General features: G+C 37.3%; 1 protein-coding gene across 2 annotated transcripts in view; it reads left to right on the plus strand.

The window, feature by feature from the left end:
- The window catches only part of LOC126356221 (choline transporter-like protein 1), a 442973-nt gene that overhangs the window by 365138 nt on the left and 51500 nt on the right, over window positions 1-26335 (plus strand). For both annotated transcript variants that reach the window (XM_050007038.1, XM_050007037.1), the window contains exons 5-9: window positions 5453-5515; window positions 9954-10035; window positions 10204-10267; window positions 18587-18695; window positions 22082-22196. In XM_050007038.1, coding sequence (XP_049862995.1) covers window positions 5453-5515; window positions 9954-10035; window positions 10204-10267; window positions 18587-18695; window positions 22082-22196 — 433 coding nt within the window. The remainder of the gene's footprint in view (window positions 1-5452; window positions 5516-9953; window positions 10036-10203; window positions 10268-18586; window positions 18696-22081; window positions 22197-26335) is intronic.

Below are 26335 nucleotides of genomic sequence, written 5' to 3' on the forward strand. Positions count from 1 at the left end.
CTTGATGCTGTTAACATAACAAAACTGCTGTAATTCTGCTGTAATCCATTGTCCAAAGGCAACACTTCTGGTGAACCATCAATGCAAAATATGAACACCAGAGTATTGATAGTTGTTATGGTGGATTGCATGTTCACCAAGGAGGGAAACTTGCTTAAGGCATCTACCGCAAAAAGCCAATGAGAATTCCAATAGGGAACTACAGTGTCTGAATGGAGACTCTAGCAAAGGGTGGGTACCCTTACTGATCACATGTCCTAAATATTCAATCCACTTTAATCCAGCATCTGAAAGTACTTGAAACAATGTTCTGAGATTGGAAAGATGTTCATCGGGAGTGCGACCCAAAGCGACTATGTCATCCAAAAAGTCAGCACAAGAAGTAACTATAGCTTTCATCTATGACAAATAATGCTGAAAAACTGCAGGTGCAGCTGCAGTGATGAAGGGAAACCTCAGAAGTTTAAAAAAACCCACTTTGTCAGAGATCACAAAAACTTGTTATGACTGTGCATCCAAAGGGAGCTGCAAACAAGCATCACAAAGATCACTCTTGGAAAAGAAGTGACCTGCATAAAAATTTTCCATAAGTCCCTCAGGGCATGGCAAAGGAAAAGTCTGTGGATTTACTGCTGCCTTGAAATCTGCACATTAGCATAACCTGCCTGAAGGTTTCTTTATACTTACTAAAGGAATGCCCACTGCCTGGTTGCTATTAAGTAAATCACATCATTGTCCTGCAAAGATAAGTGTTCCTGTGCTATCTAGGATAGTGTGAGGTATGGGCCATCCACAGCAAAACCATGGTTGTACATTGTCTTTTCTGATAATGTGACCTTCAAAATTATTATCTTTGCCTATGTCATCTCGAAAAAGTCACTAAATTCATTACACAGTTCAACTATATTGTCCTTAAGTACAGAGGAATTCAAATGGGATCATATCTTGAATGTAAAAACCAAATGGATGAAAAGAGTCAATGCCAAAAACATGCCCACTTTCCTATGAGCACAAAACTGTGAATGAAACTGTCTTAATAATGGTACAAAAGGTGGCAGGTAGGCTGCAGACACTGAGAAGAGGAATGTCATGTCCACCATAACTAGAAAGAGTCATGTGTGACTTATGTAGCTTAGGCCTGCAGTTTGTAAGTGCTTCCGTTCAACAAAGTCACTGGTGCAGTGGTGTCTACCTGTATGGATATCTTGTAATTGGCAATCTGCAGAGTGAGAAATAATGTATTGGCCTGACTCTGAATGCCAGAATTGTGTGGCTCCTTCACTGTTGCATTTGACATGCACTGTGTAACACTAGGGCTATTACTTGGCTTTGAAAAAATTGCATCAATATTCATTGTCTGAGACTTGGGAGGAAATGCAAAGTGCATGTTGGAATTGCATTTTTGCAACCAGACACATTGAATATGACCACACATGCCACATAGATAGCATTTAGCATCACAACAGGGGAAAACCTGGCACCTGTGTGCTGTGAAACACCGAGGCCATGATTTAACACTGCTAGTCTGCTGTCCCCGTCGTTATCAGGAGAAAAAAAATTGGTGTTCTATAGATCGGAGCATGCAATGTCAGATCCCTTTATTGGGAAGGTAGGTTAGAAAATTTAAAAAGGGAAATGAATAGGTTAAAGTTAGATATAGTGTGAATTAGTGAAGTTCGGTGGAAGGAGGAACAAGACTTTTGGTCAGGTGAATACAGGGTTATAGATACAAAATCAAATAGGGGTAATGCAGTGGTAGGTTTAATAATGAATAAAAAAGCTACTACAAACAGCATAGTGAACACATTATTGTGGCCAAGATAGACACGAAGCACATGCCTACTACAGTAGTTTATATGCCAACAAGCTATGCAGATGATGAAGAAATTGAAGAAATGTATGATGAGATAAAAGAAATTATTCAGGTATTGAAGGGAGACGAAAATTTAATAGTCATGAGTGACTGGAATTCGACAGTAGGGAAGGGGAGTGAAGGAAACGTATGTAGGTGAATATGGATTGGGGGTAAGAAATGAAAGAGGAAGCCGCCTGGTAGAATTTTGCACAGAGAATAACTTAATCATAGCTAACACTTGGTACAAGAATCATAAAAAAAGGTTGTGTACATGGAGGAATCCTGGAGATACTAGAAGGTATCGGATAGATTATATAATGCTAAGACAGAGATTTAGGAACTAGGTTTTAAATTGTAAGATATTCCCAAGGTCAGAAGTGAACTCTAACCGCAATCTATTGGTTAAGAACTGTAGATTAAAACTGAAGAAGTTGCAAAAACTGACTAAACCAGAGGTTTTACCGAGTTTCAGGGAGAGCATAAGGGAACAATTGACAGGAATGGGGGAAAGAAATACAGTAGAAGAAGAATGTGTAGCTCTGAGGGATGAAGTAGTGAAGGCAGCAGAGGATCAAATTGGTAAAAAGACAAGGGCTAGTAGAAATCCTTGGGTAACAGAAGAAATATGGAATTTAATTGATGAAAGGAGAAAATATAAAAATGCAGGAAATGAAGCAGGCAAAAAGAAATACAAACGTCTCAAAAATGAGATCGACAGGAAGTGCAAATGGCTAAGCAGGGATGGCTAGAGGACAAATGTAAGGATGTAGAGGCTTATCTCGCTAGGGGTAAGGTAGATACTTCCTACAGGAAAATTAAAGAGACCTTTGGAAGGAAGAGAACCACCTGTATGAATATCAAGAGCTCAGATGGAAACCCAGTTCTAAGCAAAGAAGGGAAAACGGAAAGGTGGAAGGAGTATATAGAGGGTCTACACAAGGGAGATGTACTAGAGGACAATATTATGGCAATGGAAGAGGATATAGATGAAGATGAAATGGGAGATATGATACTGCGTGAAGAGTTTGACAGAGCACTGACAGACCTGAGTAGAAACAAGGCCCCGTAAGTAGACAACATTCCATTAGAACTACTGACGGCCTTGGGAGAGCCAGTCCTGACAAAACTCTATCATCTGGTGAGCAAGATGTATGAGACTAGGGAAATACCCTCAGACTTCAAGAAGAATATAATAATTCCAATCCCAAAGAAAGCAGATGTTGACAGATGTGAAAACTACCAAACTATCAGTTTAATAAGTCACAGCTGCAAAATACTAATGCAATTTCTTTATAGACGAATTGAAAAACTGGTAGAAGCCGACCTCGGGGAAGATCAGTTTGGATTCCGTAGAAATATTGGAACACATGAGGCAATACTGACCTTACAAGTTATATTAGAAGTAAGATTAAGGAAAGGCAAACCTACATTTCAAGCATTTGCAGTCTTAGAGAAAGCTTTTGACAATGTTGACTGGAATATTCTCTTTCATATTCTGAAGGTGGCAGGGGTAAAATACAGGGAGCGAGAGGCTATTTACAATTTGTACGGAAACCAGATGGCAGTTGTAAGAGTCGAGGGCATGGTTGGGAAGGGAGTGAGACAGGGTTGTAGCCTCTCCCCGATGTTATTCAATCATTGTATTGAATAAGCAGTAAAGGAAACAAAAGACAAATTTGGAGTAGGTATTAAAATCTATGGAGCAGAAATAAAAACTTTGAGGTTCGCCGATGACATTGTATTTCTGTCAGAGACAGCAAAGGACTTCGAAGAGCAGTTGAACGGAATTGACAGTGTCTTGAAAGGAGGATGTAAGATGAACATCAACAAAAGCAAAACGAGGATAATGGAATGTAGTCGAATTAAGTTGGATGATGCTGAGGGAATTAGATTAGGGAATGAGACACTTAAAGTAGTAAAGGAGTTTTGTGATGTGCTGTGAAGTGTGTGTTGAGCTGTACTCTGTACTGGAACCATTCCTTGTGTGTTGAATTAAAAGCACAGACTGATGACATGGAAACATGTGGTGCTGACTTTGGCTGTGCTGCGGGAGACAGAGGAAGATGCGGTGTGTTTGCTTGCACAGCGAGCAGTCTTGTCAACATGTCTATAAGATTCTGCATCTGCTGCACCTGAAAGGAATAATCTTTGTTACTGACAGTTCTTGCTTCAGTACACACACACAGAAATTACAACACAAGAAATAGTGTACATAAGCATGAATGTTAGCCTCAGTGTGTGCAAACAAACGAGGTCATTTGCAGGTCACATTCTGGAACACAAATGCACAGTAACACAAGCACGGCAAAAATAACAGTCTTGCAAAAAGAAAAAGATACACTATTAATAGCGGCACTAAGTAGTTACATGATGAGATGTAAAAGCAAACTGGAACACTTGTGGCAACGGCCCCATTTCCAATTGTTGGGTTGGTCCAAGGGTGGATGCTAAGGAATAGGTGGGTGCTGAGACAGAGAGAAAAATAGTGAGAAGCATATGTAATATGTTCCTGACTCTTGTTTACTTAACTTCAATTCAGCAAGTCCAGTTGTATTCCAGTGGTTCCTTGCCACAAGTAAATTTGTCATAAATAATAACAGAAAGAAGTGAGGCTAACTATTAGGCTTCAAATGCTGTGAGTGAATTCCACTATGTGTCTCAGCTAGCATTGGTGCAGCACCTTCTAATGGTGACTTGGTGGTGGTACTCCTTGGATATGTAGCAGAGAGTGTCATCAAGCTGGCCATAGGTTGGCAGGGCAGGCACGTGAGCTACTGCCAACCTCTTGTTGTTGACTGCCTAGTGTGGCACCACAGGAACCATTTTTATAGTCTACTTTTATCACAGAACTATTGCTGGGTACACAATATGCCTTCTAATGAATAAATATAATCTTATAAAGAAATGAAGAAATAATAAAAATTCCAGAATCAATGTATTCTGTATTTTTTGACAGTCACAAAAGAAAATCTGAAACGCTGTTCTAAGCACACACCACTAATCTATAAATGTTGTGTAATACTTTATGTTCAAAACATTTATCAACACCAAAAGGTTTTTCTTGTTTTTCGGCACTTTTACTTATTTTTAGAGTTTGGGATTTGTCAAATAAGGAGCTTAATGTTAGTCAAAATATGACGCTATAATATTTTCTTTGTCATTCTCAGTTGTCATATACAACACTTGATTACTGGTTTCAGTGTCATCTGCAGAGGTAATCAGAAGTATAATCACAAATATGCAATTGTTTTTTGAGCACAGTTGTTAGCTATTTACCTCACCAACTGTTGATCAGAAAATTAGATTATAAAAATAAAATGAAAATGGTTCGAAGAAATGTTATTTGCTTAAACACAAAAGTTCTTGCTTGACAACTTTCTAACTTTTTTCCCAACCAGAAGAGTTTTCAGTTACAATCTAAGATCAGACTTCGCTCTTTGAAACCATATAGTTTATCAGTAATACTTCTCTTTTTCTTTACTTACTTATTAAACCTGTTATTTGTTTCTTTTATAAACCATAAAATAAGTGAAGAAAATTGTATGTATGAGTGTATCATCTAATTAATATGACTTATAATGTTGAAATCATTTTCAGATTTCTGGTGATCAGACTTGGGCCTGAAAAGACTTGTGAACAAGTATGTCCAAACAGCACTTAGTAAGTACCATATTTGTCAGGCAGTGATATCAAAAGTTTTTTGGTATTTTGACTGCAGGAAATTTTGAATTCTGTGAACTATAGCTAGAAAAAGAGGAAAACTTTCTTCTTGGTGTTGCTATAATTATGTTATTACGAATTTTCTACACAGCCTAAATTTTTATCCTTGTGTAAATAAAATCATTAATAATTAACCTAATAATCATTGACAACTAACCTAATACACAATATTTTATTGATACATTATTGTATTAAATGCTTGGTCACTTCCAGGGAGGAATGGCCAATGAAGAATTCTTTCAGCCTGTTTTACTTTTTCTTTTCTCCATGCTTTCTAAATGCCAATGTTAAATTTAAAAAAAAGTCGAAATAATTTCTGTTGCTTGACGTAGTCATAGCAAGTGAGTAAACATTGTGGCATGTGATTATTCACAATATCTTAAAGAAAGAGCATATTAAATAATGGGATACAGGATGAACATTAAGAAATATGGATGAAGGCATAAAGACCTATAAATATAAATACAGTCACAAACAGGGAGATATAGGAAGCATTTATTGGTAGGGGTTGTAATTGTGGTGGAAACGGGGATGGAGGTAGATAGGTGACAAGGACTGACAGATACTGGGGTTAAAGTCGATGCTGGGTTTGAAGAATGTATGAGAGACACTTCACATTGGAAAAGTTCAGAGAAGCTGGTGACAAGAAGGAAAATCCAGACTGTTGGTGGTAAAGTGTACCTTGAAGATGACTATGCAGTGCTCAGCAGCAAGTGTTACCAGTGGGTATTCAAACTTCTTCTTAGTCACAGTCCAGCAGTAGCCATTCATCTGACCAGATTCCAGATTTCTGACTGAGTTCAAGATTTCTTAAGAAGCAGAACTCAGTATGTTATTCTAATCAGGATTAAACTGGAGATGTAAAGATATTTGTCGGGTGCTACAGGGGAGTCTTATAGGACCATCATTGTTAACAAAGTATAAAAATAATTTAGTGGATAATGTTGGAAGCTCTGTGAAATGGTTTGAAGGGGATGCTGTTGTCTATAGGAAGATTGCAGAATGTAATGAAATGCAGAATGATCTGCAGAAGATTGATGATTGGTGCAGGGACTGTACAGACTAGCAATAATCTCTGAAAGAAATAAGTGTAAGGATCCCCTACACTAATGATGGTTGACTACAATCTGTTGCCTGCGATATCACCTGCAATCGATTGCTCACCTTGACACCCCAAACACAAGCGATTTGCCAAGCAATTTCAGTTAATGTTACAAATGCCACTGTGTTGAGAAGTTCTGCTATGGAAAGTGAACTGCTATATTTGGTAGGAGTTGCAGCTGATTTCTGTATCACCAAAAACACTTGCAAAACATAAATATAAAATAAATGAGAGTTATAACTTTTTAAACTTCTTTTGAAACCCTTCTTTTTATCTGTCAGTTGTTTTACAGACTGTGTTACATTTTTCACTGATGTCAAATGGGTTGTGTACATCTTTCCAGCTTGCCCATACAATTCATTTTACATTTATAGTGCTCAGTTCCTTTTTATTATTAAACTTATAATTTAAATGCAATATTTACACAATTTCCTTCATGTGTCCATAAAGATATTATCAATAGCTGCACTACAGATTACTCTTAACTCTTTTTATAAATTGTATGAAGGAGAGTTAGTTTGTATGAAATAACAATGGATTTGAGTGTAACTGTATAACCGATTTGCCCTGATCATTTGAATTAAAATGTTCTCTTAACATTACAGTAGACACATGTGTCATTTTGTTTAAGTTAAAAATTTTAATAAAATGTTTAATTATTTCATAAATAACTCAAAATCATGAGATGGAGCCCTTTGTATCTCAATTATTACTATGAACCTCCCTTCAATTCAGAGGGTGTATTTTTTATTACTACTTAATATAAGTTGCAAATCCAGTTTCCACTTCATTTCTCAGAGTAGTTTGTGGTCCATGAATGACTATAAATTCTGTTGTAAACTTGTTACTCATCATGGGCAAAGTGAAACTAAACAGAACAGCATAACCACTCTTGATGAATAGATAAAAAATGTTGCAACCATAGTGCCACACACCCTGCTGACTAGCCAGGCAGCCATATTGCATGCATGAATCACATACAATCCATCAGATACTTGTGTGTGGGGCCCTTAAGATACATCCTGTAAATAGGCAAAGAGATCCATTTATGTTCAATTACACTGTTGGTGAAACATCATTGAAAAGAGTAACAAATTGAAGGAATAGCAGATTCCAGGCTGAGATTCATTGACAGAATCTTAAGAAAATGTAATATCTAAAAAAGAAGTGGCTTACAAAAAACTTGTTCAACTGATTCTTGGGTAATTTTGATCAGTCTGGGACCTTTACCAAGTAGGATTAACAGAAGAGATAGAGAAGATCCAACGAAAAGCAGCACATTTCATCATTTACTTGTTCAACAAACTACAGTGGCAATCACACAAGAGAGGCATTATGTATAACAGAAAAGGTTACAGTTGAAATTCTATTCTAATAGCAGACATTTGTATAAGATCTGGACAACATATTACTTCATCCCACAATGAAGAAATTAGTGAAATAGGGGTCATACACAAGTTTATCAACAGTCTTCTTGCCCATGTACCATTTGCAAAGGGAAGAAAGAAGGGGGTAAATGAAAGTGGTACTGAAGGGACCTTCAGCCACACTCTGTAAGGTTGCTTGAGTACTGATATAGATGAGTGGGAATTTTATTGGTAATCATGCCCTCTTGAAAAGCCTTGAAATGGTTGCAACAGAGTTGATAAATGGCATGGTAACTTTGTCTCTGTTGAGATAGCATTACTAATGCTACTACTTTATATACATATCATTGTTCTGTCAGGCAGGTAATTTTCAGATAGAGAGGGTGCACAAAAATGTGAAATCACCAAAAACACAACACATTATCATGCATAACATAGTGTAGGAAACCTGGATAAATACAGATTCTGTATGGTTTTCAAGAGTATATTGTACCATTCACTCTCCAAAATTGTGGCACATTCAGGGAATGATGATTGAAGTGGATTAGGGTCATACACCCTTTTCTACAAAGTAGACAACAAAGATTCTATAATATTTAGATCTGGTGATTGTGGGGACCAGGGAGACACAACAATTAACCCTCATGCTCAAAAAACCAATTCTGGCTGATGTAAGTTGTAGGAACAGGGGCCCTAGCATCTTGGAACCCAGCATCACCATTGAGGAACAAATGCTGTACCATGGGATGGAACTAATCAGCAAAACTGATTATATAATCTGCAGCAGTAATACAAACTTACAGAGTAGCCATACAGCTGATGGAATGCCATGATATAGCTGCCCACATCATCACCAAACTCCTGCCATATTTTTCTCTTTACCAAAACTCAGCCAAAAGTTGGAAACAGTGTGAAACCAAACACATCCAACCAAATTACTGTCTCCAACACCTCATAGTACCGATTTTACAGATTATGCCCCATGTTTTCCTGTTGTGGGCAGTTATGTCAATGATGTGTGGTTTTGGAATTCCAGCTTATCCTGCAGTTGCCCGCTTATGGAGCTCCCGTCATGTTGTTTTGCTGTGGGCAGGTTTCACAAGCAACGTTCAGTTCTGCAGTGACTTTTGCAGCTGTCATCCTCTTATTTTTCTTCATATTCCTCATCAGTGATCATCCATTGTTATTACTAAACAAACACTTCAGTCCAAGTTGTGAATCAACAGATGATGTTTTTCTGCTTTCCCTGTATACAGTGCCTCTTGAAACACCAAACATGGAAGCACCCACAATGTGAGCACCAACAATTTTCCCAAGTCTGAATTCATGTAGCTGCAATATAGTGCATGATCAGCTATACAGAACACTGTTCTCACCATGACTAACACTTGCAATCTACTGAGGACATTACACAAGTGCTGCTCATGATCAAATGCAACAGTGCAACAAGCAGACTTGGCTAGTATCTGCATTTATGTACATGCGTGCATTTCTCATGGTTGTTCTATATTTTTGTCCAGTCCTTTTACATGTGAATCCTTCCTATGTTCAAATTTTTAGTAATTTCTTGAAACTGGCTAATAACACAAGGAAAAATATGTCAGGTGGAAGGCATCATGTATTTGAGGCCTGAAGTTGAAGTCCATAACTAAAAATGTGTGTATGTAAAATAATATCTAATAACAAAAGTACTGAATGTTGCACACAATTATGAAATGATTCCAGAAGCAAGCATACTGCTGATGGCAGTTTTTCTAGTGTTGACATATTTGAGTCCACAATTTTCATTCTGAAGAAAAAAATTATTTTTAAAATTTTTTTGCTCACTGTGGAGACTTATATTTTGTTTATATCTTATTGCATTTTGACCATTTATAATTTGAGGCTAGCAGTAGATCTTTTCTTACAGTCGTGTATTCCTCTTAAATCGATGTATACCTATCAAACAAGAGAAACTGACATCGCGGCTTGGAGTTGCAGATTTTCTTCAAGTAAGTAAAAAATGTTTTCTGGTTTGTATTTATTTATGTGTGTAGAACTGCACCTCAACTTATTTCAACCCTCATTTTTCATTACTTGTTATTATTGTAATTCTAAACTACTTTTTGTAACATCAGTTATCCAGTTACTGTTACTATAAAAAATCAAATGTGTTTCAGGAAGTCACAGAAGATCTCGAATTATGTAAGATGGAACTCCTCTACCTATTCTTAATTGCATTTGGTAGGTGCAAATGTAAACATAATTTGTAATGATAGCATAAAACTAGACTAATTCTCATCATAAACAGAATGTATTATGATGAAGGTAAGCCTCAGGACATTGACAAGCCTAGCAAAAGAATCTCAGAACTGACAATCATATACACTGTACTTGAAACAGCAGCTGTTTATTTTAGCCAATGATGTTTTAGTAACTTCAATTGCCATAAAGACACATCTTCGACTTAGCAACATTATCATCACTGTGGATGTGAGTACACACAGTGACTAGCAATACAAGCTTCCCACACATTCCTGCATCAATTATCATTGTTGGCATTCTGCACTGATTGTGAGGTATAGTAAATTTTGTGTAAAATCACCCTATCAATAGTAAATATGGAAATTAGCAGGAGACTCTTTGAAACTTAAGCTACTGAGACAACTTTGCCTTTTGGGGGGGGGGATTGCAGATCATGCATTTTCTGGTAATCTGCAAAAGTAACTCACCCAGCCCACTTCTTCTAACATAATGGAAAACTATTTCATTTGTTCAGTGCAGTATATAATTATGAGGGGTGTCTGAAAAGTCCATGTGAAAATAAAAACTACTTACGCGTTTGGTATAAACCTTTTTTATTTTTTTTACATAGTTTCCTTTTAGACTTATACACTTCGTCCAATGCTCTTCTAATTTGTTGATCCCTTCCAAATAATAGGAATTGTCCAAGTCTGCAAAATAGCTATTAGTTGCTGCAATCACCACTTTGTTTGAATAAAATCTTATGTCCCGCCAGCCATTTCTTCAAATTCAGGAACAAATAGTAATCTGAGGGAGCCAAGTCTGGAGAATAGGGGGGATGTGAAATGAGTTGGAATCCTATTTCCATTAATTTTGTGACCACAACTGCCGAGGTGTGTGCTGGTGCATTGTTGTGATGGAAAAGGACTTTTTTGCAGTCCAATCGCTGGTGTTTTTCTTTCCAGCTCAGTTTTCAAATGGTCCAATAATGATGAATAATATGCACCTGTAATAGTTTTACCCTTTTCCACATAGTCGATGAGGATTATCCCTTGCGAATCCCAAAAGACAGTCACCATAACCTTTCCGGCCGAAGGAATGGTCTTCACCTTTTTTGGTGCAGATTCTCCCTTGTTAACCCATTGTTTAGATTGTTGTTTGGTCTCAGGAGTATAGTAATGTATCCATGTTTCATCCACAGTGATGAAATGATGCTGAAAGTTCTGCGGATTCTTGCTGAACAGCTGCAAACCATCCTTGCAACACGTCACACAATTCCATTTTTGGTCAGGTGTGAGCAATCGTGGAACCCATCTTGTGGATAGCTTTCTCATGTCCAAACATTTATGCAATATATTATGTACCTGTTCATTCAGGATGCCCACAGCATTAGCAATCTCATGCACATTAACTCTTCTGTCATCCATCACGATATCATGGATTTTATTGATGATTTCTGGAGTCGTAACCTCCAAAGGGCGTACAGAATGTTCAGCATCACTTGTGTCCATATGACCACTCCGAAAATTTTGAAATCACTTATAAACTGTTCTAATTGAAGGTGCAGAGTCACTGTAATGTTTATCAAGCGTTTTGCCTTTCATAAAGTAATGTTTAATCACCACATGAAATTCTTTTTCATCCATTTTTTGACAATCACTCAACTTCCTTGATTCACATGAATGCCAAACACAAGGAAATAGAGCAGTATGGCTGTAACTTGGTGTGCATTTTTTCCAAAGATGCTACTAACTAAACATGACCTCAATACGTGCTGGTGGTGCCATCTCTCATACATTTCAGAATCACTTTTAGAAATAAAATTTTGTTGTGTATTTAGTACAATAATATAACTTGGCAGTGTTGCACCAGAAGTTTGGTAAAAATGGGTCAACTTTGCCAATCTAGAATTTCGACCTTTTCTTCCCTCTTTCACACTTTTTTTAAAAATCAAGTATTTTTGGGCCTCTGAATAGGTCATTCAAATGCCAAAGCCCATTAGAATCAAAGTGGGAGCATGCAGGTATCAAAATTATGATGACACTATGCTACAGCTAGCTATCTCTGCAATGATTAATAAGAAAATGAGTATGGAAAAGCAGCAAAAGAGTTCTATATCCCGCAAAGTACAATGGAAAACAAAGTAAAGTATCTTCACTTAAAGAAACCAGGTCACAGACTGCATTGAGTTGTAAAGAAGAGGAAGAGAAGATCCTTGAACAAGTCCTTGTCTATGCAGAGTGAGCCTCTTAATGCCATTGATCTACAGATCTTTGTGAAAAAATTGTTAGATTTGATCGGGGAGCAAGTTTCACATTTTAAAAAATAACTTACCTCGTGATGACCAGTACTGTTCTTTTGTGAAACAGCATAAACAAAGTGCCAAAATATTTTTCGCACTAGAGCTAGTTCTGGAGTTGATCAGCTTAAAGCATACTTTAGTCTTTGAAGTTCCTCCATCCCATATATTAAACTATGATGAGACAAATTTGACTGGTGATCCAGGGTTCAAAAAATGATATTTCATGAAGGAGGCAAGTATCCAGAAAGAGTTATAAATTCTACCAAAGTAAGTATTTGTTTAATATTTGAAGCTTTGATGTCAGGGAACTGGACGTGGATTTTGGGAGGACTGAAAGGAACAAAATATGGCAGTGCTTCAAGTGGATTCTTTGATGCTCTGCATTTTGAAATGTGGGTTTTCCATGTTGTTTTGCCATGAAAAAAGTCTATCTGATCCCAAATGTTCCATAGGAGATAATCTCAGTAGTCATGTGAATGTAAGAATAATCAAGGCATGCAGAACTCATGACATTCTCTTTGTGTTCTTTCCCCCAGTATCCACTCACTTGCGTCAAACTCTGTAAATTTCAATCTTTGCTCCCTGTGAAAGGAAATGGAGAGCAATAGTGACATATTATAAGATTAGAAACTCGCCTAGTTCCAAGACACTCATGGAAGTGTGTTTCTAAACTCTTGGCAAAACTTCTCATTGCTTTGGACGAAGGAGATAAAATGAAATTGAATATCATATCAGAGCTCATGAAGTGTGGTACTTTGCTACTAAATCCTGAAGAAATTCATTCTAGAATCCCAGATGCAACAAGAGCTGATGGTAATGGCACACCTAAAAGAGTTAGTGATTCCTTCATGAATTACATTCAAGCCTATCATGGGGACTATAGTTCACTGAAGAGAAGAAGAAGAAGAAGAATTTATCTGGATCCGGGAAAAGCTGTTGATAGTCCTCCAAGTACCTCCCTAAGAAATCAACTGGTACAAGGAAAAATACTCAGAGGAATAGTCATCACAGCAGTGAAGAATCTGATTGTGTTTGCATGTGACCTCTGTCTCTACACCTGAACAAGATGCAGAACCCACAAAAGAACGTAAACAGTAGTTAATGGATCTTGTTGATCTCACTTTTTGCTGTGAAGAGGATCATAGCTCTGACATTTGTGAACATAATGAAATGAATGCCATAATGGCCTAGGATCTTATACAGTCAAAGCTTGGAATGTTTCTTGTGGTAAAATTCTTGACCAAAAAAAGTATCAAGCATCATCTTGGTAAACTTATTCAATTCTATGGAGATGGGAAGTTCAAGGTGTCATATCTTCATACCACAGGCAGGGCAAAAACTTTTTACTTCCAAGATGTGCCAGCTAAAGCTAGCCTGAATGTAACAGGCTCGTGCATATAATTAATCCTCCTTACAAGTGAAACTGAGGCAAATTTTTCTCTTCTGATGAAAATGTCAAACTTTTCTTGTAATTTTTTATGTTTTATGCTTCTTTTTCTATAAATATTTAATGATTTCTGCTTATTTTAATACAGGTTGAAAAGTTGTCTCTTTTCCAGTTAACTTTGCCAAATGTGTTTTCATTTTTATTATGTATAAATACATAACTAAGTTGTCAGCTGTCCATGTATGATGAAACTAAAGACTAAGATTATTTCTTAGGATAGTTTCAAAAATGTTTTGGCACTATTAGGTGACAAAATGTGCAGAAGAAAAAAGTGTAGCAAAGCTGTCCCAGATTATGGTAGTTAATACTTCAGTCATTGAAGGAAATTGGGGGAAAAATTGTGTAGTAGCAAATTTTTGAACAGTGCTTGGAGAAGAGTGTGTTGAATAGCATATTAAAAATCTTCTACAGTGTGCTTGAGCATGGGTATGGGGGCACAATCATCTAAAGGTCAGTTTTTTATATTTTTCTTGGGTATCTTGAAAACTGTAGCTTCTGGCAAAAATGACTCTCCGCACAAACTTAAACTACTTTAAATTTTCTACAAAAAATGCCCTATTCGGTTTTTTTTCTAGCTCTAATAATTTCAACATTTCAGGAGATGGAAAATCACAGATTATTAAAATTGTGTTTAATGGTTTAAAATTAATGTATATTGTTAATTAATGTGGGTTAAGAACAAATATTAAATGTTTATACCACGTCTAAGTATAGTTTGTATTAAGGGACAAGCTACTGCTTTCACAATTTGTATCCTACCTAGGACTTTCCAATATCATTTTAATAAATTTCAGGTGGTCACAAGGCATAAACCTGGAATGCTCAGAAATTACAAAAGAAAAGAAAATTATTCTGTATTAACATCTTAATTTACAGGGCATACTTTTATTAACAGCTATTTCTTTAAAGTATCTAAATACCTATATTCTACAATTAGAAGTTCTTAATCACACCACATGTTTCAGTGTTTGTAGTAAAAATTGTCATTTTTGCAAAATAAAGAGTGTTATTTTACTTCAAGATAGATTTACAGCACATTACAAAAACGTCAAAGGAACATAATTTTATCTTTGTTAGATAAGATTTTCACTTGTCACTGTTTCACACAAGTATGCATAAATAAATTAAAGTATATATTTTTCACTAATTTCCCACAGACATACAAAGAGTTTGTAAAGTTAAAATCCTCTTGCTTAGCCCCATAATTCTCGTAGACAACCATCTTGACCAATCTTCTTTGGTTAATTAATAGGTTCTTACAGAGTAAATGTGTGTGTAAGCTGTGTTTGCATGAGTGTGTATGTATGTTGTCCAATTCCGATGAATGCCCTTTTAGCCGAAAGCTTACGTGTTCGACAGTCTTTTTGTTGTGCCTGTCTGTGACTCAACATCTCCACTATGGTGAGTAGCAATCTGTCCTTTTCGTAATATTGTCATTATTCCATCCTGGATTTTTCCATTGTTTGATAATTTAAACACAGTAGACACTCAACTATCTGGCCTAATGTGGCAGAAGGTCAAGCCATATAGACTGGAATTCTACAAATCCTCTTTTCTGACCCCAGCTGTACCATTCAAAATACCCTTTTTTCTTTTTTAATACGAAAACCCAATTTTATTGACACTTTCTGACCTCTTACATAATACATAAAAGTTATACATGTTTGTTATTGAGATACTGCACCCTTCAAAAATTATCACAGAAGAAATAGAATGATATGCATAATGAAGTATGAATGTATGGTTACACACTTGTGAAAAGTCGGGCTTAACAAAAAAGATGAAACTTAGAAGTTTGAGGTTTTTTAAAAAAGAAAACTTTGGTAGATGACTGTTACTCACCTGTAGCTGCAATATCTCTCCACTCATGCAAATAGATGGTATCAACTGGCGCTGGCTCTTCCTGCTCACTAACGTACTTTGGCTTTGCCTCATTCATCTTGAACCCTCCCCAATGTCAGATGTGATTTCTCCCAGCTTCTGAGTTTGCCTCCTCCTCTTGTGTAAATTCCCCATGGATCACCATTTTCACAATATCATTGTTTGCCATCCATTCTGTGACATTTTCTGCATCAACGTTCTCACAGTCCGATACGCTTTTGAGCAATGAAACAATATCATTGTTTCCATTTTTTACTTTGCTTTCAAAGATAGATTCAAAGTTAAAATGTCCATTTTCATAGTCTGAAAGAATTTTCCAAGAGCTTACAAGTCATATTCGACCAACCACCTCACGGTATTTAGCAAGTGTATCATCTTCAGAATGGTTACACAGTCTTCATTATTATCAGCTACTGATATCAACAAACTGAGGAGACTTGCAAAACTTCTTGTTTAGCATTTCAAGCATGCTCATGCATCAGCTGATAAACAGCAGGCACATTTAAGGATAAAAATAAAGCTTTTTTATCTCCATCTATGAGTTTGTCACTGTCAGGATTCAAAAGTGCATTATCAAGAAACAGCAGAACTTTCCTCAGTAAGTTATTGTCTTTCAAATATTTCTCTACATCTGTAAGAATGCGTTTTGGAACCGGGTGTTAAAGATTTCTGTATTCATCCATCTTTTGATGAATGTAATGCAGGGACAGTGACTACTGATTTTTCAGGTTGTTTAAAGCTCCAGGTTTTCATGATTTCTCTATTAATGTAAGCCTAAGCTTGTGATTGTCAGCTGCATCATTGCAAGCCAGCGTGATAGTTCACTCCTTACTTTTCTTATATCCAGATGCTACAGCTCCATTTTTTGAAGCAAGCCTCTGGTAATTTAAACTACTCTCATTGTAACTACACTATTGTTCACCAGAAATTCCCTCCTCATCAATTAACTTTTAAATACAGTCTTTAAACAATGACACAGCCTACTTATCAGTGGATAAAGCCTCTCCACTCGGGGTAATGTGGTGAATACCGAATCATGTTTCCCACTGGCAGTAAATTCTGAGCCTTCCCCTTCTATTTGCTGCTGAAATTGCACTTCTTTTTCCTGCAATATTGGCCCATTAAGGGGCAAACTTTTTCCTCTTAAGGGTTTGTGCCACAAAAATAAAGTTTGCTCAACTTCCTTATGCTTACCTTTCACATTGCCTTCATTTACTTTTATTCCACTTCCACTAACTTGGAAAGCACACCACTTCTCAATTTCTGCTCTATTTTTCTTCCACTGCAATATTACTTTTCCAATTCTGGTTGCTATGCCAGAATCCAGTTGCATTATAGCACGTAATTTCTGATCTATAGTCACTACAATTTTTTTTTCATTTATTGCACATTGCCATTTCTTTAATTAAAACATCAAGGGCCACATAAAGTGACAATTTAATAATGTACACACTTTGGATGTCAGATATCCAACTCAAGAAACAAAGTATGCAGAGCTGAAAGCAGAGATGCTCTCTACATGTGTCCATTGTTATTTGTGAGCATTGGAGGAGAGCTTCTAAGCATCATGTGTTGAAAACTATGGACCTTACCTTATAATTGTGATTCCAGATGTGCTAGAAGAACAAATGATGCATAAAACATTTTGAAAGGCTGCACAGCATTGTAGCTGGCACCCAATTGCTAAAGCTTTGGAAGAGTGCAGTATGTACAAGAAATTAATCCTTATTTTATCACAGAGAATCATTTTATGCTATTAAGTAGGCTAGATAGTCATGAGCCAGATAGTAAATAGTCTACCGTAATATTAAGATGGATTTAAGTAGAACTACAGAAAATACAGGTTGTTATGTTAAAAATAAATACTTTCCTAATAGGTTTAACAGAAGAAAACTATAGTGTAATGTGTCATATGACTTCTATACTGTCTGCAAGCTGGAAGAATATGTTTCACAATTCTAGTTAGTGCTAACCATTTCAAACTGTAACATTGGTCCAGTGGTATTTCTTAGAAAAGGGAAGTTCGTAATTTTTGAATGTATTTGTTGTAGAATTATGCAATGGAATTTGTATTTAAATGTAATGGCTGTTTTTCTAACCCAACTATTTCTCTAAATTGATTAATAAATACATAAAAGGAGTGTGTTCACAATGTCTAGAAAACTTTGTCACATAATTACATATTCTCATTTGGACAATAATATGTTTTCTTCTGAAAGAGGTTATCTAGCACGTATTGGACTAGTGATTTCTTGACAGAAATAATTCATATAGAAAGGTCTAAACTGAGAGAATCTATCTCAAACTAATATAACACAAAGAAAATCACTTATAACTATGATGGACCTCTTAATGTAGATAGATAACTTAATCAGTAATATCAGCAGAAATTTAAATTTGTTTGCAAAGTGTTTTCTCCTCATTTACTTAATAGCCTGCATCTTAACACAGAGAAAGAGAAGTATATGTATAATGTGACAAGCATATGAGACAAAATATCACACTTCTGACATACAACCATGAAATACACGAGATAATTTGTGAATAGTTGTGAAATGTGACTACACTGACTTGGTAAAATAAATTTTTAGTATTTGCTTATTGGATGACTACTGTATTCATAATACAGTTTCAGGTGAGGGGTTTTTATAAACCATAGAGCTGATTTATTTGTCTGTTTTTCTTTTAGGTTTCTCCATAGTGATATTAATATTATTCAGATACTTGGTTGGAGTTATGGTATGGATTGTGCTTATTGCTGTGACACTAGTCAGTTTAGGAGGAACACTTTATCTTTGGTAAGTGAAATGATTTAATACATATGCCGTGTTCATTTTATTGTGTATCTGAAAGATTAGTAACTGGTAAATTAAAGCATGCTTTTATATCACTTCAATACTTAAGAGCATCCCACCCACAACTAAAGACCTTCTTTGGTAATAAAAATAGTGAGAAGTTTAAAAAAAATAAGTGTATGTTCTAGTTCATTTCACTTGTTGTTTCCCTAAAATGTAGGCATTTCAATAACTAGTTTTATTCTTGTGTTTTTCACCTCAGTGCATTTATTTAAGCTTCAGCATTTTTAGATGCTTTTAATCTGATTGATGGACTAGTCTGTCTGATGCCTTTGTGAATAAAGAGTTTATAATTTTGCCAGGACCAGCTGTGGTTTATGAACTAACTAGCTGACTGTTCCTGGGAGACTCAAACTCAGGACCTTTGCATTTCAAGAGCAGGTGCTCTAATTGACTGAGCTACCCAAGCACAACTCATGACCCATTCTCACAGTTTTACTTCTGTCAGTACCTCATCTCCTAACTTCCAAACTTCACAACTTGCAAGATTGCCACTCGTGAAAGAAAGCAGGCCTGGAAAGCTAGTCTCACAAGTTTCACAGGAAAGCTTCTGTGAAGTTCAGAAGGTAGGAGATGAGGTACTGGTAGAAGTAAAGCTGTGAAGATGGATTGTGAATCATGCTCGGGCAGCTTAGTTGGTACAGCACTTGCATGCAAAACGGGAAGTTCCTGAATTCAAGTCTCGGTCCAACAAGCAGTTTTAATATGCCATGCAGTTTCAGATCAGCACATACTCCATGGTGCTCATTCCAGAAACATCCCCCAGGCTGTGGCTAAGCCATGTCTCGGTGGCATTCTTTGTTTCAGGAGTGCTTGTCTTGCAAGTTTTGCAAGAGAGCTTCTGTGAAGTTTGGAAGGAAGGAGATGGGGTATAGGCAGAAATAAAGCTGTGAGGATGGGCAATGAATAATCATGCTTGGGTGGCTCAAGTGGTAGAGCACCAGCCCATGAATGGCAAAGTCCCCTAGTTCCAGTCTTAGTCCGGCACACTGTTTGATCTGCCAGGAAGTTTTGTACTAGAGTACACTCTGCTGCAGGGTGAAAATCTCATTCTGGAAATTACTATAGTAGTTAATAAGCTGTAACAGTCCAGTTAGTTGTTTATCCCAGACTACAATCAAATGTGGTTGAAATGTCTCCATGTATTCAATGCTTGTGATTACATGCCACTGCTTCCTCATTCCTACAAATAAAAGTGTCTTATCTGCATGGTAATTGTCACCTGATACTAAGTCATGGATCAAGATTACACTTTTCACTTGCATATACACTATCATCCAATAGTAACCACAATTTGTGTAGTACTCTGTGGAATTAGGAATGACACTGGGATTTTATTTGTCAAGTGTTAGCATAATTAGCTGTTCATCTCTTCATAAAGAATGGTTTCTGCCTCCCTCTGCTCTGCTGTTGTTCATTTTGGAAAATGTGTTATTTCCAAAATGTAGTGTGCAGTGACAGATACCTCATCAGTAAAGTCCTGTGACACAGGTCACATTGTCTGTTCCATTTCACTTATGGACACACAATACATTGTGCAGGAGAAAAATGATTTCTGCATCAAAATTCTTGACTTTCAGGATGATGACATTTGTCAGTAACTAACCCGCAGATACAAACAGAACATACAATACACACATCTCATCCTCCCCCTCCCCCCCTCTCTCCGTTCATATTGTCCTCCATCTCCCTGTCCATCTCCTCCTTGCCCCATTTCCTCCATCCCCTCTCCTCCTCCCTTATCGTTGTCATTGTCCTCCTCTTCCCCCTATCTCTGTCTTCCTCTTCCCCCTATCTCTGTCTATCTTCTCCTTCCCCAATCTCTGCCTATTTCCTCCTCTCTCATGTCCATCTCCTCTTACCCCTCTTTGTTTCCACCAGCCCACTACCCCTCTACATCTTCCACCTGCCTCCTACACCTCCCCACTCTCCATCCATCTTCTCCTCCCCTCTCCCTGATTATCATGTGCTCACCTCTTTGCCAATCTCCTCCTCAAATTTATCTCTGTCCATCAGCTCCTCCCTTCTCACTGTCTGCCCATCAACTACTACCTTCATTCATCCATCTCATCATTCTACCTCTATCTGTCAATCTCATCTTCCCCGCCTACCCTGTCACTCTATCCATCTCCTACTCCCACCTCTATCTGTTCATCTCGCAATCATACCTCTCAATATCCCTCTCATCTCTCTCTGCTGAGCCTTGCCCATCCACAAGTATACCATGTGGAACGCATTCCAATACTGCTCGCATAATGCACCTGTTGTGCAAGGCAGCATAGATGTCAGAGGTTAACAACCCTTTTCACCACCAGCCCCACACCTATGGAAACTAGGTATTTCTTACTACCATGGCACTCCTTCCCAGATTAATAAGAAATATGTGTAGCTAATTTGGTTGAAATCAATTCAGTTGTTTAGGAGGAGATGTGGAACTCTCTCTCTCTCTCTCTCTCTCTCTCTCTCTGTCTCTCTCTCTCTCTCTCTCTCTCTCTTGTATCTTCATATGATTTTATTTACTGTGATACTTAATCAATACATCCATTACTGCAGGATAGTATGTGGAATGGATCAAAACACTTTATTCATTATTTTGTTAATGTCAGTAACAATCATGTACAGAAGCTGGAAATACGGATTTCAAATGTTGTGTACACACAGATGTTTATGAAGTATCTGTACTTAACAAAAAATTAAAAAAAAGAAGAATAACATGATATCGTATCTGTGATTAAAATCTCAAATAGTTACAGTTGTAATTGATCATCTCATACAAATATCTGGGTATAACAATTTGTAGGGATATGAAATGTAACAATCAAATAGATTCAGTCACAGGTACAGTTCATTGCTAGAATACTAGGGAACTGTAAGCAGACTGCATACAAATCATTTGTGTGACCTAACCTAGAATAGTTCTCTGGTGTGTGGGACCAGTGATATTGAACGTATGCAAAGAATGGTAGCATGACTGATTACAGGTTTGCAGAATCTTGAAGCCAGATGCTATCCCTAGGCAGCCTACTTGCAAAGTTTCAAAACCATATTTAAATGATGAATATACTAAAATCACCTGTGTATTGTTCCAGTAGCAATCCTGAAGGCAAGATTAGATAAATTACAGTGCACACAGAGATAATACATTTATTTTTCTCATATGACAATTTTAAATTTCAAATGTTTACTAAGGTTAGTTCAAGTATGAATTCTGTGATATAACAATTTCCAAGAGTTCCATGTTAATTACATTTGCATGTTCCTTTAATATTTTTTTATTATTTTTATTTATTGTTATACTTTTATTTATTATTATTGCTTCTGCTGCAAAGGTTTATTTGGAAGCAAGCGAAGGATGGCTTGGCACATACAAAAAATGATAAAGATGCTGAAGGAAGATCAGTAACAGCCTATCTTGTTTATGCCATACTAGCAACAATAGCAACTGTGAGTATCGATCACGAACTTATAAAATTTATAGGAATGATTACCATATCAGATAATTATGTAGGTTCTCATCACCTATCACTGTTTGATACTAACAAATGTATATATTAAATATTCTTAGTAATATTTGATCTGCCAATAACGTAAGTTATATAATGATCTATAAATTCAAGGAAAGAAGAAAGGAAGATTGGGTCAACATTGAGGTCATTAGAGATGGAGCACAAGCTCATATTGTGTCAAGGATGGGAAAGGAAATCAGTTGTGCCCTTTCACAAGGACCATTCCGGCATTTGCATGAAGCAATTTAGTAAAATCACAGAAAACCTAAATCTGGATGGCTGGATGGGGGTTTCAACAGTCATCCTCCCGAATGCCAGTCCAGTGTGCTATCCACTGTGCCACTTCACTCAGTGCAACTTCATGCAGTATTCTATTAAAAACAATAATAATAATACGAAAAGGAAAATTCACCTCAGAAAACTAAAATTATAAGACAGAATTACTGTCATCACTTACCTCCAAGGAATAAAATTTCAGCACTGTCAATTAACAAACTAGACACATCAAAAAATTTGTGGTATAAATTTGCCATAAGCATAGAGCAACTGATGGTAATAACAGATGCCTAAAATGAATACAGTTTTCTTATATATAGAATAAAAAAACTTATACTAAGTTACCTCTTGTTCAAATGGTCATTTTATCCTTCATTAATTGTACTGAAAAGCAGCATTTCTCCGGCAAAATCCATTGTAGCCTTGTTGTTGTTGTAGTCTTCAGTCCTGAGACTGGTTTGATGCAGCTCTCCATGCTACTCTATCCTGTGCAAGCTTCTTCATCTCCCAGTACCTACTGCAACCTACATCCTTCTGAATCTGCTTAGTGTATTCATCTCTTGGTCTCCCTCTACGATTTTTACCCTCCACGCTGCCCTCCAATGCAAAATTGGTGATCCCTTGATGCCTCAGAACATGTCCTACCAACCGATCCCTTCTTGTGGTCAAGTTGTGCCACAAACTTCTCTTCTCCGCAATCCTATTCAATACTTCCTCATTAGTTATGTGATCTACCCATCTAATCTTCAGCATTCTTCTGTAGCACCACATTTCGAAAGCTTCTATTCTCTTCCTGTCCAAACTATTTATCGTCCATGTTTCACTTCCATACATGGCTACACTCCATAAAAATGCTTTCAGAAACGTCTTCCTGACACTTAAATCTATGCTCAATGTTAACAAATTTCTCTTCTTCAGAAACGTTTTCCTTGCCATTGCCAGTCTACATTTTATATCCTCTCTACTTCGACCATCATCAGTTATTTTGCTCCCCATATAGCAAAACTCCTTTACTACTTTAAGTGTCTCATTTCCTAATCTAATTCCCTCAGCATCACTCGACTTAATTTGACTACATTCCATTATCCTCATTTTGCTTTTGTTGATGTTCATCTTATACCCTCCTTTCAAGACACTGTCCATTCTGTTCAACTGCTCTTCTAAGTCCTTTGCTGTCTCTGACACAATTATGATGTCATCAGCAAACCTCAAAGTTTTTATTTCTTCTCCATGGATTTTAATACCTACTCCGAATTTTTCGTTTGTTTCCTTCACTGCTTGCGCAATATACAGATTGAATAACATCGGGGAGAGACTAAAACCCTGTCTCACTCCCTTCCCAACCACTGCTTCCCTTTCATGTCCCTCGACTCTTATAACTGCCATCTGGTTTCTGTACAAATTGTAAATAGCCTTTCGCTCCCTGTATTTTACCCCTGCAACCTTTAGAATTTGAAAGAGAGTATTCCAGTCAACATTGTCAAAAGGTTTCTCTAAGTCTACAAATGCTAGAAACGTAGGTTTGCCCTTCCTCAATCTAGTTTCTAAGATAAGTTGTAGGGTCAGTATTGTCTCACGTGTTCCAACATTTCTACGGAATCCAAACTGATCTTCCCCGAGGTCGGTTCTACTAGTTTTTCCATTCGTCTGTAAAGAATTCGCGCTAGTATTTTGCAGCTGTGACTTACTAAACTGATAGTTCGGTAATTTTCACATCTGTCAACACCTGTTTTATTTGGGATTGGAATTATTATATTCTTCTTGAAGTCTGAGGGAATTTCGCCTGTCTCATACATCTTGCTCACCAAATGGTAGAGTTTTGTCAGGACTGGCTCTCCCAAGGCTGTCAGTAGTTCCAATGGAATGTTGTCTACTCCCGGGACCTTAATTTGACTCATGTCTTTTAGTGCTCTGTCAAACTCTTCATGCAGTATCGTATCTCCCATTTCATCTTCACCTACATCATCTTCCATTTCCATAATATTGTCCTCAAGTACATCTCCCTTGTATAGACCCTCTATATACTCCTTCCACCTTTCTGCTTTCCCTTCTTTGCTTAGAACTGGGTTTCCATCTGAGCTCTTGATGTTCATACAAGTGGTTCTCTTATCTCCAAAGGTCTCTTTAATTTTCCTGTAGGCAATATCTATCTTACCCCTAGTGAGATAAGCCTCTACATCCTTACATTTGTCCTCTAGCCATCCCTGCTTAGCCATTTTGCACTTCCTGTCGATCTCATTTTTGAGACGTTTGTATTCCTTTTTGCCTGCTTCATTTACTGCATTTTTATATTTTCTCCTTTCATCAATTAAATTCAATATTTCTTCTGTTACCCAAGGATTTATACTAGCCCTCGTCTTTTTACCTACTGGATCCTCTGCTGCCTTCACTACTTCATCCCTCAAAGCTACCCATTCTTTTTCTACTGTATTTCTTTCCCCTATTCCTGTCAATTGTTCCCTTTTGCTCTCCCTAAAACTCTGTACAACCTCTGGTTCTTTCAGTTTATTCAGGTCCCATCTCCTTAAATTCCCACCTTTTAGCAGTTTCTTCAGTTTTAATCTACAGGTCATAACCAATAGATTGTGGTCAGAGTCCACATCTGCCCCTGGAAACATCTTACAATTTAAAACCTGGTTCCTAAATCTCTGTCTTACCATTATATAATCTATCTGAAACCTGTCAGTATCTCCAGGCTTCTTCCATGTATACAGCCTTCTTTTATGATTCTTGAACCAAGTGTTAGCTATGATTAAGTTGTGCTCTGTGCAAAATTCTACCAGGTGGCTTCCTCTTTCATTTTTTTCCCCAATCCATATTCACCTAGTACGTTTCCTTCTCTGCCTTTTCCTACTACCGAATTCCAGTCACCCATGACTATTAAATTATCATCACCCTTCACTATCTGAATAATTTCTTTTATTTCATCATACATTTCTTCAATTTCTTCGTCATCTGCAGAGCTAGTTGGCATATAAACTTGTACTACTGTAGTAGGTGTGGGCTTCGTATCTATCCTGGCCACAATAATGCGTTCACTATGCTGTTTGTAGTAGCTTACCCGCATTCCTACCTACTCCTGCATTACCCCTATTTGATTTTGTGTTTATAACCCTGTAGTCAAGTGACCAGAAGTCTTGTTCCTCCTGCCACCGAACTTCACTGATTCCCACGATATCTAACTTTAACCTATCCATTTCCCTTTTTAAATTTTCTAACCTATCTGCCCGATTAAGTGATCTGACATTCCACGCTCCGATCTGTAGAACGCCAGTTTTCTTTCTCCTGATAACGACATCCTCTTGAGTAGTCCCCGCCCGGAGATCCGAATGGGGGACTATTGTACCTCCGGAATATTTTACCCTAGAGGATGCCATCATCATTTAATTATACAGTAAAGCTGCATGCCCTCGGGAAAAATTACGGCTGTAGTTTTGCCTTGCTTTCAGCCGTTCGCAGTACCAGCACAGCAAGGCCGTTTTGGTTAATGTGACAAGGCCAGATCAGTCAATCATCCAGACTGTTGCCCCTGCAACTACTGAAAAGGCTGCTGCCCCTCTTCAGGAACCACGTTTGTCTGGCCTCTCAACAGATACCCCTCCATTGTGGTGGCACCTACGGTACGGCTATCTGTATCGCTGAGGCACGCAAGCCTCCCCACCAACGGCAAGGTCCATGGTTCAGGGGGGGATTGTAGCCTTATATTTTAGAATCTCTGGCTTCAAATTAAACATGTTTTGTCTATTAATCTGTTATACATTCTCATCCCCATATACCAAGGAGTCTGTGCATATAGTTCCA

This window comes from Schistocerca gregaria, chromosome 3 (assembly GCF_023897955.1).
Source record: "Schistocerca gregaria isolate iqSchGreg1 chromosome 3, iqSchGreg1.2, whole genome shotgun sequence".
NCBI lineage: Eukaryota > Metazoa > Arthropoda > Insecta > Orthoptera > Acrididae > Schistocerca > Schistocerca gregaria.